This window comes from Mus musculus, chromosome 17 (assembly GCF_000001635.26).
Source record: "Mus musculus strain C57BL/6J chromosome 17, GRCm38.p6 C57BL/6J".
Lineage (NCBI taxonomy): Eukaryota > Metazoa > Chordata > Mammalia > Rodentia > Muridae > Mus > Mus musculus.
Genome location: NC_000083.6, coordinates 28,193,672 through 28,206,004, shown reverse-complemented (window position 1 = coordinate 28,206,004; position 12,333 = coordinate 28,193,672). Strand labels below are relative to the sequence as shown.

The 12,333-nt window shown below is 53.6% G+C and overlaps 1 protein-coding gene across 6 annotated transcripts in view; it reads right to left on the bottom strand.

Annotated features, from left to right (window-relative positions):
• Positions 1–118: 118 nt before the first annotated feature.
• Positions 119–12,333, bottom strand: part of Zfp523 (zinc finger protein 523) — a 28,691-nt gene continuing 16,476 nt past the window's right edge. For 3 of the 6 annotated variants that reach the window (NM_001357995.1, XM_017317409.2, NM_172617.3), the window contains 12 exons: positions 10,959–11,039; positions 10,780–10,857; positions 8,032–8,231; positions 5,778–5,894; positions 5,491–5,566; positions 4,872–4,997; positions 4,565–4,744; positions 3,657–3,890; positions 3,407–3,570; positions 2,755–2,919; positions 1,437–1,550; positions 119–894 (listed from right to left, as the gene is read on the bottom strand). In NM_001357995.1, the coding sequence (NP_001344924.1) occupies positions 796–894; positions 1,437–1,550; positions 2,755–2,919; positions 3,407–3,570; positions 3,657–3,890; positions 4,565–4,744; positions 4,872–4,997; positions 5,491–5,566; positions 5,778–5,894; positions 8,032–8,231; positions 10,780–10,857; positions 10,959–11,039 (1,634 nt within the window). In that variant the 3' untranslated portion in view covers positions 119–795. Of the gene's footprint in view, positions 895–1,436; positions 1,551–2,744; positions 2,920–3,406; positions 3,571–3,656; positions 4,745–4,871; positions 4,998–5,490; positions 5,567–5,777; positions 5,895–8,031; positions 8,255–10,779; positions 10,858–10,958; positions 11,040–12,333 lie in introns of all 6 variants that reach the window. The other 3 variants (XM_030249689.1, XM_030249690.1, XR_385316.4) reach the window with 2 other exon arrangements.

The window sequence follows — 12,333 nt, the reverse complement described above, 5'->3', positions numbered from 1 at the left end:
ATGGAGAGCCACCTGCTGCATGGGTGGGCGCTGAGGCCACGCAGGGCTAGGAAAGCAGGCTGGAGCTTGGCCAGCCCTGCCACCAGGGACCAGCACTGAAATGATGGAGGAGCCCAGGTGGAAACTTGCAACTTTTATTAAATACTCATCCGCCCGTTTGCCACCACCACCCAGAGCAGGAAAAAAAATTATCAAAATAGGATTAAAAACCCAAACCACAAAACAAATGAAACCCAGTCCCCAGCAGTCTGGGTACAGGCCACTCGCTTGCCTCTCTGCCACAGACAAGCGAAGAGGCACCTTCACTCCAGCCACAGGCCCCTGAGGAATTAATTCTGACTGTGGTGGTGGGAAGTCCCTGGTGCCAAGTGGCTAGGCATCTTGGCCACCGTAGCCCCAGGAGACGGTTATTGCTGGGAGGCGCTGGGCTGAAAGCTGTCGGCCTTTCCCCTGGTGGTACTAGCAGCCAGGGTGGAGGCCAGTCCTCGTCCACCTAGTCACCACCTCCCTGAGGAAGGGAGTGGACAGAGCAGGAATAATATCCTGCCAAGGGAGGGACGCAGGTGTCTGGCAGCCTGGTGACCAAGCTCAGTGTCGACTGCCTGCTGCCTGGCCCTCATCTTGGGTGTAGCCCACAGACCTTTCCACTAGAGGCCATTTTCCTGTTGCCTCATCACCCCTGAGGCCTATGCGGCCATCTTCTTGGGGTCAGCTGTGGCTGGGGGCCCCGGAGGCAGGGCTGCCTGTGAGCATGGAGCCTTCTCCAGTGTGGTGTGGGAGCTGGTCCTCTTGGGCTCAGCAGCCGCTCTCTGTGGTTTCCAGGGTCACAGCCCCTTGCTGCATAGCAGCAGTGGCTACGCTTATGGCCTCCTCCAGGGTCTGCTGGTCCTCCAGCTGTGGAGAGGTGCAGCAGGGGGAGAGGTCAGTTCCTCCCTTCCAGACCCCACAGACCTGTGTGCTCCACCCACTCCCTTGGTTGGTTTGGTTTTCGAGACAGGTTTCTCTGTGTAGCCCTGGCTGTCCTGAAACTCACTCTGTAGTGAGTGGCCTCAAACTCAGAGATCCACCTGCCTCTGCCTCCCAAGTGCTGGGGTTAAAGGCTCTTTCTTATTAGGGCTCTACTAGAGGAAAACTCCCTGGTAAAGAGCCCTGTTAGGCACGTCCTGGGCAGACCACAGGCTACTCTGTGTTAGACATCAGCTGGCTCACAGAACAGCAACTGGCTGGAAAACGCCTTAGAGAGGATTCGCTCCAGCTTCTCTGTCTCCCAGGTGGAGAGACTAAGCGTGAAGCACAGGTGCTGCCTCAGCCACCCCAAGGTGAAGGACTCCCCAGTCTCCTTGTATAGGCAGAGGGGGCCTGAGCTCTCCCTCACTGCCCACGCCCCCCACCCCCACTCCCTTTCAGGCTCCCTCTCCCTCCAGTCTTCAGCCCACCTGCACTGCGATGTGTGTTCCGTTGGCTGTGGCCAACAGCGCCACCTGTTGGTGATGAAGAGACGCCACGCTTGAGTCCTCAGTCACCAAGGCCCCAGAGGTAATGATTGTGACCTGGAGACACAGAAGCAGAAGACCTTGCACCTGCTCCATGGCTGGGGCAGCACAGACGGGACGGACAAGGTCACTGCGCTGTGGAGGTGATTGTGATTGCATTTTTCTCTTTAGTTTGCACGATTTTCTTGCAGGCTGTCAGGTTGGTAGAGACAGCACTGGGGACTGAACTTAGGGACTTGGTGTTCAGAGCCACCAAGCTACACCCAGTCCTTCCCATGCTTTGTGTTTTTGAGTAAGCTGTCCAGGCTGACCCGGAGCTGTCTTAGTTCCAAATCGCAGGGAGTACACCTATGGCAGATACGCTGCCTGGAGCTGCCTGCCAAAGGCTTTTAAGGATGAAGGTTGCTGAGGGGACTGGTTTTTTATTTTTTTGTTTTTTAAAATTTATTTATTTATTATATGTAAGTACACTGTAGCTGTCTTCAGAAACCCCAGAAGAGGGTATCAGATCTCATTACAGATGGCTGTGAGGCACCATGTGGTTGCTGGGATTTGAACTCAGGACCTTCAGAAGAGCAGTCGGTGCTCTTAACCGCTGAGCCATCTCTCCAGCCCTAGGGGACTGGATTTGTTTGTTGTTTGAGACATGGTCTCTCTTTGTGGTCCTAGAAATTGTTATAATATAGATCAGGCTGGCCTTGAACTCACAGATGCTTTCCTGCCTCTGCCTCCAGAGTGTTGGGATTAAAGGTGTGTACCACCACACCTGGCCTTTGAGGGGTGACTTTAAAGTCTGGGAGGTTGGGGTCTGGTGAGATGGCTCAGTGGTTAAGAGCACCAACTGCTCTTCCAAAGGTCCTGAGTTCAAATCCCAGCAACCACATGGTGGCTCACAACCATCTATAATGCTATCTTCTGGAGTGTCTGAAGACAGCTACAGTGTACTTACATATAATGAATAAATAAATAAATAAATAGTCTGGGTGGTTGAGTCTTGGGAACTGAACCTAGGACTTCACACATGCCAGATGGCAGCTCTATGACTGAGCTGTACCCCATACTTTGCTTTGCCCAGACTGACCTTAAAGTTGTGGTCCTCCTGCCTTAGCTACAACTACAGGCTCATACCACTAGGCCTGGCAGGGAGACTTTTATGGTGTCTTTGTCTCATGAAATCTTGGATGGTTTGGTCTGTGCATGTAATGCCCTCTGACCCCCATGACAAGGTTACACAGAGAACAAGGAAAGTGCCTGGTCATACGGGCTGAGTCTGCGTGCCATCAGCGCTGACCATGGTGACCGTGTGTGTGCCAGATGTGGCTAGTTCTTCATGATGACCGGGGATGGTGAGGGTGGTGCTGCCGTGCTGTGTCACCACACTGATGGCACTCCCCAGGGCCTGCAGGTCTTCTGGGGACAGGCTGACCTGCAGACAGGAGGGACATGAGCTGGAGTCAGGGGTGGGAGCACTGGGCTTGGGCACTGGCACAGCGCAGGGCCACGGCTACAGAAGCAGCAGCAAGGCCTCTCTCTGGCACTTGCACCTCCCACTACTTTGCCTCTGTAACCCCCTGCATGCAGGTCAGGGCCTCCACCTAGCGTGCCTTCCTCTTCACCCTAGTAGAAAGAGGCACACTAGACAATGAGGTATGGCCAAGGGGCAAGGTACTCTGTGGCCACAACACTGGCAGACTTCTGACTTCAAGATCCTCGAGACCTGATGTGACCCCACTTAAGCACAGGCATGTCATTCAGATGAGGACACTGGGAGGAGCAGGGCTGGGTGACACACTGGTCCCCTCAGATCTAGCTCTCTAAAGCCCATAAAGGCAAAACAGGTGCTTGGGTGGAGGTGAGGCCGAGGACCTCAGGGGCCATTGGGAGACTGCTCCACCCATCCCCAGGGCTTCTACCTGCTGGGTACCGTCCTGAGTGATCAGAGCCACCTGAGGGGGCCCATCCTCCTCCGTCACCATGGCTACTTGGGTTGGGATGGCACTGCTCTCTTCCTTCACTTCCGAAAGGTAAGCAATGTGGGTTGGTTTGGGTGGGGGGCTTTCCTCAGCAGCAGAGGCGGCTAGGAAAAGAGAGCCTAGACTGTTACTCGATGCTAGATGTCCGGAGAGGCTCTGTGGCCCTGCCTCCCACTCTCTGCTCCCTCACCCTCCAGCTGCTGCTGCTCATACAGGGCCTGCTCGCTCTCCTCCGTGGCCTCCAGCTCCCCGTGTGCGCTGCGCTTGTGCATGGCCAGGGTGGAGGTTTGCCGGTAGGTCTTGCCACAGCTACTGCACGTGTAGGGCTTGCAATGTGTGTGCACCACGTGGTGTTTGTACAGGCTCGAGTACTCCGTAAAGCGCTTTCCGCAGCCTGGCACCGTGCAAACGTATGGCTTCTCCCCTGGGGACACTGGGCTGTGAGGGGGGTGGGAACTGGGGCTGGCAAGGGGGAAGCTAAGGGGATAGGGTTGGGGACAGGACTGGTGACAGGAAAGCCAGGGGAAAGGGCTGAGAACTGAGACTTGGGGGCAGGAGTTGGGGAAGATGGCCTGTGGAAGACAGGAGGGCACGAGATTGGGACCTCCGCACCCAGAGACAAGGTGGAAAGAGTAAGGGGCACTTAGAGAAGGGGAGTGAGGGCAGACACTGCAATGGTGGGGTACGGGGCTAAGAGTTGCAGGCATAAGAGGAGAGACAGTGGGGTAAAGAACACAGTGTCAGGATGGGAGAAATGGCTGAGAGATGGCGGGAAGCTAGACAGGGGCTGGCACTGGAGACTGGACCCCAGAGTCACGTGCAGAGTAGATGCTTGAAGGAGACACAGGTGACATTTCCATCCAAGTGCGGCTAGGAGCTGTCCTACTCTACAGAGGCGAACAGGACTGTCGGACTAGACCCAGCTACCAATGGGGCACTGCTCATGGTAGGTGAGACAGCATTTGGGGTACCCACCCCTGCCCAGCCTGGAGTGGCTGGCTGGCAGAGAAGGCTGGAGCTGAGAGGTCCCCGATCAGAAGCCCACAGAAGGGGGAGGTGGGGTCTGGGGAGGGGCTCCTCACACACCAGCTGGCCCACCTGTATGGATGCGCACATGATTCTTGTAGTTGGTGGCGCTGGTGAAGCCACGACCACAGTGGGGCTCGGGGCAGGTGTAGGGCCGCTCGCCTGTGTGGGTGCGCACATGTACCTTGCGGATATTTGATGTGGTGAAGGAGCGGCCACAGCCCTCAAAAGGGCACCGGAATGGGCGCTCACCTGTGCAGACAGGGGATTGAGGGACAGCTCAGGAGGGCCAGAGCAAGAAAGGACAGCTCTGGGCTCTGGGCCTCAATCTGAAAAGCAGAGTGAGCCCCTGGGGATGGGGCAGCAGGGCCCAGCCTACCTGTGTGGGTCCGCACGTGTTTCTGCAGGTCCCCTGAGGTCTTGAAGGCTTTGCTGCACAGCTCCTCTGGGCACTTGTATGGTTTCTCACCCGTGTGAGTACGAACATGACTTTTTAGCCCATAGCCTGTCCATGTGTGGTGTGATATAAGAAGAGTGGTCAGCGAAGCCTCATCCCTGCCTGCCTGCCTTAGAGGCTCTCTATCCTAAGTGATGTTCCAGGATGCTCCACAGGCCCAGGACAGCCCCTGACCCATCCTGCCAAGGAAAAGCCCACAGTGCCCTGGGACGCTTTGTAAGGCCAGACGGAGACATTCCAGAGCATGAATCTCAGAGGGAGCCTAGAGAAGCTGAGCCCGAGGGCCCTTGTTTCCCAGAGCAAACAAAGCCAGAGAAGCCACAGGCTTCAGCAGCCTACAGCTGGTGGCTGCCAGAGCTGATACAAGAGACAGGCCTCTCTCCTGTGCCCCAGCCTCTTCCAAAGGTCCTTCAGAGACACCTCAGTGGTCTCTCTGGGACAGCACAGTCTGTGCTTGGCCACCTTTGTGAGGTCCCCAAGTAGATCTAGAACCCTTTGCTGTCAACTGGTTTCAGACCTTGCCTTCATCCAGATATGTTACCTGTTGCAAAGGCCTTTCCACAGCTGGGAAAGTCACACCTGTATGGGCGGTCCCCTGTGTGAGCTCGTTCGTGGACCTGCGAGGGAAAGCAAACCCGTAGCTCAGGGATGGGACTGGCTGAGTCCGCTGGTTCTCTTCCCTCCCACACTCTGTGTCCCAGCTTTCTATGTGGACACTTCTGTGCATGTGCATCTTCCCTCCTGCAGGTGACATGGGGAGGGGCCAGGGTGGCGCCAGAGCAGTCTTACAGGGAAGAGGCGGGGCTCAAAGCCACCTGCCAGCCTTACCTTTAAGTGATGGGCAGTGGTGTAGAGACGACCACAGCCCTTGTAGCCACAGCGGAAAGCTCGGTCTCCAACCTGCTGCCCTTTGCCATTGTGGGAAGCAGGGCTATCGTGCAGAACCTGAGGGAAAAAAAAAAAACAATGCCGGATGTGGTGGCGCACGCCTTTAATCCCAGCACTTGGGAGGCAGAGGCAGGCGGATTTCTGAGTTCGAGGCCAGCCTGGTCTACAGAGTGAGTTCCAGGACAGCCAGGGTTACACAGAGAAACCCTGTCTCGAAGAACCAAAAAACCAAAAACCAAAAACCAACCATCTTAGTGTTGCTGTATGTACTCCCGAGGGGATGAGAAGGGAGGACACAAGACCCAGCTGAGAGCCTAAGACCCGAAGAACAGAATTAACCCTGCACGGGGCAGGAACAGAGAAGCAGAGAGCTCAGTTTCCCAGCACAAGCAAAAACCCCCGGAAAGAAAGAAAGTGGCATGGGAGGGGCTTTAAATCTCAAAGGCCACACCCAGTGGCACACCTCCCGCTGCCCCTTTTAAAAGTTCCCAGTGTCACCAACTGGGAACTAAGGGTTCAAACACTCATCCAAACCCCACAGCATAGCTCCTGTGGCTAAAGGCTGGACTCAGGTGGTTCTGGAAGGGAGGGGACAAAACTGAAACTCCTTTTGATAAATTGATTTTTATTAGTGTGTGTATGTATACACACATATGTATATACATAGATATATACAAACATACATCTATGATGTGTGTGAGAGAGTGCACCTGAGGCAGAGATACACATCTAGACAGGGACAGCTAGCAGACTCCACGAGGCTGACATGAAGTCCTGATGGTGCAGCCCTGATGGAGCAGGGAGGCTGGGTATTCGGGGTATCTAGCAGAATCTCCTGGGTAGCAGGGTTGCCCTGAGCTAGGCTGAGTTAGAACCCCTGCTGACCATACACCTAGGATGCTGGGGCTGATCAGCATGTCTTCTTCTCCTCAAAGGAGACCTTGCTTCGGAGCAAGCACCATGATCATGGGCTGGAGTCACAGGTGGAAGTGACTTCTGAAATCACCTGGTTCCACTGAGCTCTTACCCACGGCTGGAGTAGGCGGTGGCAGAGCCAGCCCTGACCTCGAGGCTCTTGCTTTTGATAAAGCCTAGTTCTCTTTCTGTTTCACATCTGGCCTTTAACATACCCTATGGCAGGGGCTGGTGAGATGGCTCAGTGGGTAAGAGCACCCCACCCGACTGCTCTTCCCAAGGTCCAGAGTTCAAATCCCAGCAACCACATGGTGGCTCACAACCATCTGTAACAAGATCTGACGCCCTCTTCTGGTGTGTCTGAAGACAGCTATGGTGTACTTACATATAATAAATAAATAAATCTTTAAAAAAAAAAAAACATACCCTACGGCACAGGGGCTGGAGGTGTAGCCAGAGGGGCCTGTAGTAAATTTTGTGCTTCCTTTTGAAGAGACATAAAAATTTCCTCTTTTAGAGGAAAACTAAGAAACTTAGAAAACTAAACCCTCCCGGCTTGCAGGTTAATTGGTGTTTGGTTAACTCTGCCCCATCCATCCAAGGCTCTGTGGTCTAGCCTTGACTCACAGGTCTCTGTCCTCAGCAGGTAACCAGGGCTCCTCTCATCAGGCTCCCTTTCCCAGAGCCCCAGCAGCTCTGGTGCACAGGCCTGCTCACTGCCTGCTGGCTTTATTCCCCAGTGTCTAAGTCAGTCTCAGAGAAGCAATAAATATAGCGGCATCTTACTTTACTGGATGGGAAAACTAATGAAAAGGCACAGGCAGAGCTTTCCCAATGAGCAGAGGATTGTCACTGCAGCTTGAGGTGGCTGGTGCTCACTTCCTGCCACTCAGAAACCACTGTCCCTACAGCAGCCTTCCCTTCTCAGAGGGCAAAACAAGGGTCAGTGCACAGCTGTCTGTCTGTCTGGCCCCAGTGGGGGGAAAGGAGAGAAGAGCAGTGGGAGGCGCGGGGGCAGATGGGCTGAGGAAGAGCTGGAGCAGATGGGCTGAGGCCAGGGTAGCCCAGAATGAGCCCAAGCACAGACCCACCACTGTTTTCTAGAGAGTGAAATTGTTTTGGTTTGAGATAGGATCTTGTGTGGTTCAAGATGGCTTTAAGCTCCTGTCTCCACATGCCAAGGACTGGGATTCTAGCATGGACCACTACCCTTGGCCAGAGAAGTAGGGTTTTGGTAGCGCCAAGAGGTGGTGGGCAAGTGGCGGAGCCAGGTTCTCACCTTGCTGGCATACTGCTCCAGGGCCACCACTGTGTCCGTGCCGAAGCCTTCCTCGTCTTCCGCTGCCAGGTCCTCCAAGCCCGCCTCCGTCTGCACAGCCAGGATGGCGCTGTCCGACGGCACAGGCACAGGGTGATGGATGTAGGCAGTGGAACCGTCTTCCAGCTGGACAGCTTCCAGGGCGCTGGGGTCACAGCCCTCTACAGGGCACACGAGGTTAGGCCTAATAGCACGCGGGGACACTCAGCTGAGACCCTGGCTTTAGATGATGATCAGAGAGTACACCAGAGGGGAGCCGTGCGAAGTCTCTTCAGGGGGCCTCATTGTGGTGACTTCCTCTCATTGGTCCAACTAGGACTGCCTCTCACAAGCACAAGGCCTCCCAGGGCACACTAACCAGATTCTCCCAAGGGCTTCCTGCCCAGACACTGGCCAGTCCTCACCCCACATCATTTAGTCTTAGGATGAAAACCCAAATCTCTATTCTGATGGGCTGGACTCACCCTGGCCCTGGCTCTCATCTCCTTGCTGGGTCTCCCAGCCCTATTGCTCCAGTAAAGGTTACCTCCCCGCACTGGCCGGTCCTACCCTGCCACTCCTCTTCCCTAAGCTCCCGATGCTTAGACAGTGGATAAGTGACCCCATGTGGCTCTATTCAATGGGATGTTGGAGCTGTGAAAAGCTGGGCATCCCTGAATGTCTCTGAATGGGCATCAGCTAAAAACTGATGCAAAACAAAATGTTCAGTGAACCTGGGGTATTTCTGAGGGGCTGCTAGTTTTGTGTCATGTGACCTCACGTGTTCAGCCTCAGTTCTAAACATGGTACACACACTTTGCATTCTGCATGCTAACAAGCCACACAACACAAACCAACCACCACTGAAACACCTCAGATCTGATTCTGTGTTATTTGCACGCACTTTCTACTCTTACAGAATCATTATTGTTTAATGGAAAATAATAATATAGTATTTTCCTAAAGTCATTGCTCAACAAGAATCAAATCAGTCTACCTTTGGGCTATATTATGCTATAGGTTTGATTTTTAGAAATTGCAGTTTTTGTACGTGGTGGCGCACACCTTTAATCCCAGCACTCAGGAGGCAGAGGCAGGGGGATTTCTGAGTTCGAGGCCAGCCTGGTCTACAAAGTGAGTTCCAGGACAGCCAGGGCTATACAAAGAAACCCTATCTTGAAAAAACAAAACAACAACAACAACAAAAATTGCAATTTGGGGGCTGGAAAGATGGCTCAGCAGTTAAGGGCACTGACTGCTCTCCCAGAGGTCCTGAGTTCAAATCCCAGCAACCACATGGTGGCTCACAACCATCTGTAATGAGATCTGATGCCCTCTTCTGGTGTGTCTGAAGACAGCTACAGTGTACTTGTATATAATAAATAAATAAATTAATTAATTAAAAAAAAAACCTGCAGTTTGGATTGCCAGTTTGAATTTTATAAAAACTGTTAAGTGAATTCTGGTCTGGGATAGGATAGTGAGATGGCTCTAAACACGCTGCTGCCATCAGTCACTGCGCAATGTGATGGGGCATTGAGCTTCAGTCAGGTCTGCACTGTTGAAGATGCTCTACAGCTCGCATCTGTCATCATCCTGGGGCCCATTTAGCCGAGACCTCAGCATGTGAATCTGTATTTGTCTTCAATCACAGTGAAGGCGGAACTGTCAAAGAACTTGGCGTTTTAGGATTTAAAAATGTATGCATGCGTGTGTAAGAGTGCCTGTGTGAGTTGATGTGCATCATTGTGTACAGGAGGCTGAGGAGGCCAGAGAACACCAGATCCTGTGAAACTGGAGCTGCAGGCCATTGTATGCCGCCTGGTTGTGGGTGCTGGGAATCAAGCCTGGGTCTCCTGTAAGAGCAGTATGCGCTCCTAACTACTGAGTCACCTCTCCAGGCCAAGAGTTGTAAATTTCTTTATGATTCTTATTGGTATTTGTATAGCAATTTTACATAACTATATTATCTAGGGATGCATAAAATTTCTTGTGCAAAAAGGCGTGGTCAGAAGGGGGAGCAGCTCACACAGCCGCCCCTGGTGAGTCTATCCACCCTTGCTCAGAGGCGCTCACTCTGGTTCTGCTCAGTGTGCCATTCACCCATCACAGCTGAGCTGCAGGGGGCAGGGCTGTCTGACTCTGTTCTGCTGTGTATGCTCCCACACTGACAGAGACTGCGGCCAGACAATGATCACTCCTTTCCCTCCCTCCCTTCCTCCCTCCCTCCCTCCCTCCCTCCCTCCCCCTTCCTCTCTTCCTTGTTTGTTGGTTGTTTGTTTGTTTGTCTGTTATTTGGTTGGTTGGTTTTTACTTTTTCGAGACAGGATTTCTCCGTGTAACAGAGCCCTGGCTGTCCTAGACTCGCTTATATAGACTAGGCTGGCCTCGAACTCACACAGATCCTCCTGCCCTGCTTCCTGAGTGTGGGATTAAAGGCGTGACCAGCACACCCAGCCTAAGCGTTTACTCTTTAGTAGTTAGGAGCTCCCATGGTCACTACACCTACTGTTAAAGATGAGTGAGTGTCCTTCCCCTGGTGTGACAAGGTACCAGCGCCTACAGCACCTACGCTGATGTCAAGACTCCCTGCCCCACGCCCGTGGTCTGCCCAGGGAAGCTATGCAAGGCTGTTCTCCAGGTTAGCTGGGTCTTATCTCTGGGAAGAGGGTGCTTGTGCTCACCCCAAGCCTCTTCCCTCCCCACCAGCCACGATGCCCACGGGCCCACCTTTGGGTGTGTGGTGTATGTAGGCCATGCTGCCGTCTTCCAGCTGCACGGGCTGACCATCTTCAAAGGAGAAAGACTCTGCAAGGAGAGCAATGCCAGTCCTCCTCTGGAGCTTGTGGCCATGGAGGGCACTTGGGGCTGCCAGACCTCCCTCCACATGGGTGTCTGGGGCGCCTCACCTTTCTGTATCGTCACCTGGTGAATGTACGCAGTGGTCCCGTCCTCCAGCTGGATCACTTGCCCTTCAAGCAGCTTCTCCCCTGGGGACGTAGAAGCAGAGAAGTGGACCAGGCTGGCAGAGGCCCACCACGTGCTTGCCCGCTGTGGCAGATGCCTATTTGAGTCTCTGCATCCTTGCCTATGGTCCAAGCATGGGAACATCCACCACGTTCCCTTCGCCACCTCTTAAGCCTCAGTCTGGAGGCCCTGAGGAGAAACATCCTGCCATGAAGTAACTTTATCTGCCACTCTGCAAGAAGCAATTTCCTTTCTTACTACCCAGGCCTGTGAAGACGGGAACTTCTGATCTAACGGTGAGCTGCCCAGACTGAGCTAAATGGAGAACAAAGAATATCCTGAAACCAGGGAGGATTCCCAAATGCCAAGAAATTCAGATACACAGCCAACTAACAGTTAAAACAGATTTCCTCATTCCCCCTGTAACAGTGTGCCAAAATCTGGGGCCTCCACTGTGACATGCTGTGGTAGGGGTGATAGCCACAATGTACTCTGGGGCCAGGACTGACCTCCCGAGTGTGTAAGCCTGCGCCCATACTCAGCTTGAGTCTCGGCTGCATGCTCCTTTGAATAGTTGTCTCTTCCTAATGCAGTGGCTGTGGACTTGAGTGAGCTCACAGAGAGCAGGCAGGAACACACTCAGCCCTCCATAGGCTGCAGCCTTCACGCTGGTGAGCCCCACAGGCAGAGTAAAAGCAATGGGAGCCAGATTGGTGGTGTTCATCTACAATCCCAGCACTTGGGAAGTGGTGGAGGAGGCACAGGAGGTCAAGGCCAGCCTCTGCTACAGTTTGAACTTGAAACTAGCCTGGGCTACAAGAGATCCTTCTTGAAAAACAGCAACAAAAAACAAACGAAAGAAATGGAAGTGAAGGGATAGAGAGGTGTGGATTCATGTGCCTGTGCGTGTACATGTGTGTGTATATGTGTGTGGCGTTTGTGTGCACATTGAGTGTGCACGTGTGTGCACGTGTGTGCACATGAGCATGTGCATAGGCCAGAGGTCAACCTTGGGTGATGTTCCTCAATAAGCCTTCCCTTGCCTTTGAGACAGCATCTCTCATTGGCTGGCCAGGAGCTCCCAGGTTCCATAGGCTGGCGGGCCAGAGAGTCCCCAGGGATCCTCCTGGCTGGGGGATTAGAAGCACGTGCCACTTCACCCAGCTTTTGATGTGGGTGCTGAAGGTTGAACTCGGGCCCTCACACTTTCATGCTCCATGAGTGAGCTATCTGCCTAGGCTGAGTGTGGCTACTGTGGGGGTGGGGTCTATGACTCACCTTACTGTCATGTGAGCATGTTTCCTTACTTGATCTATG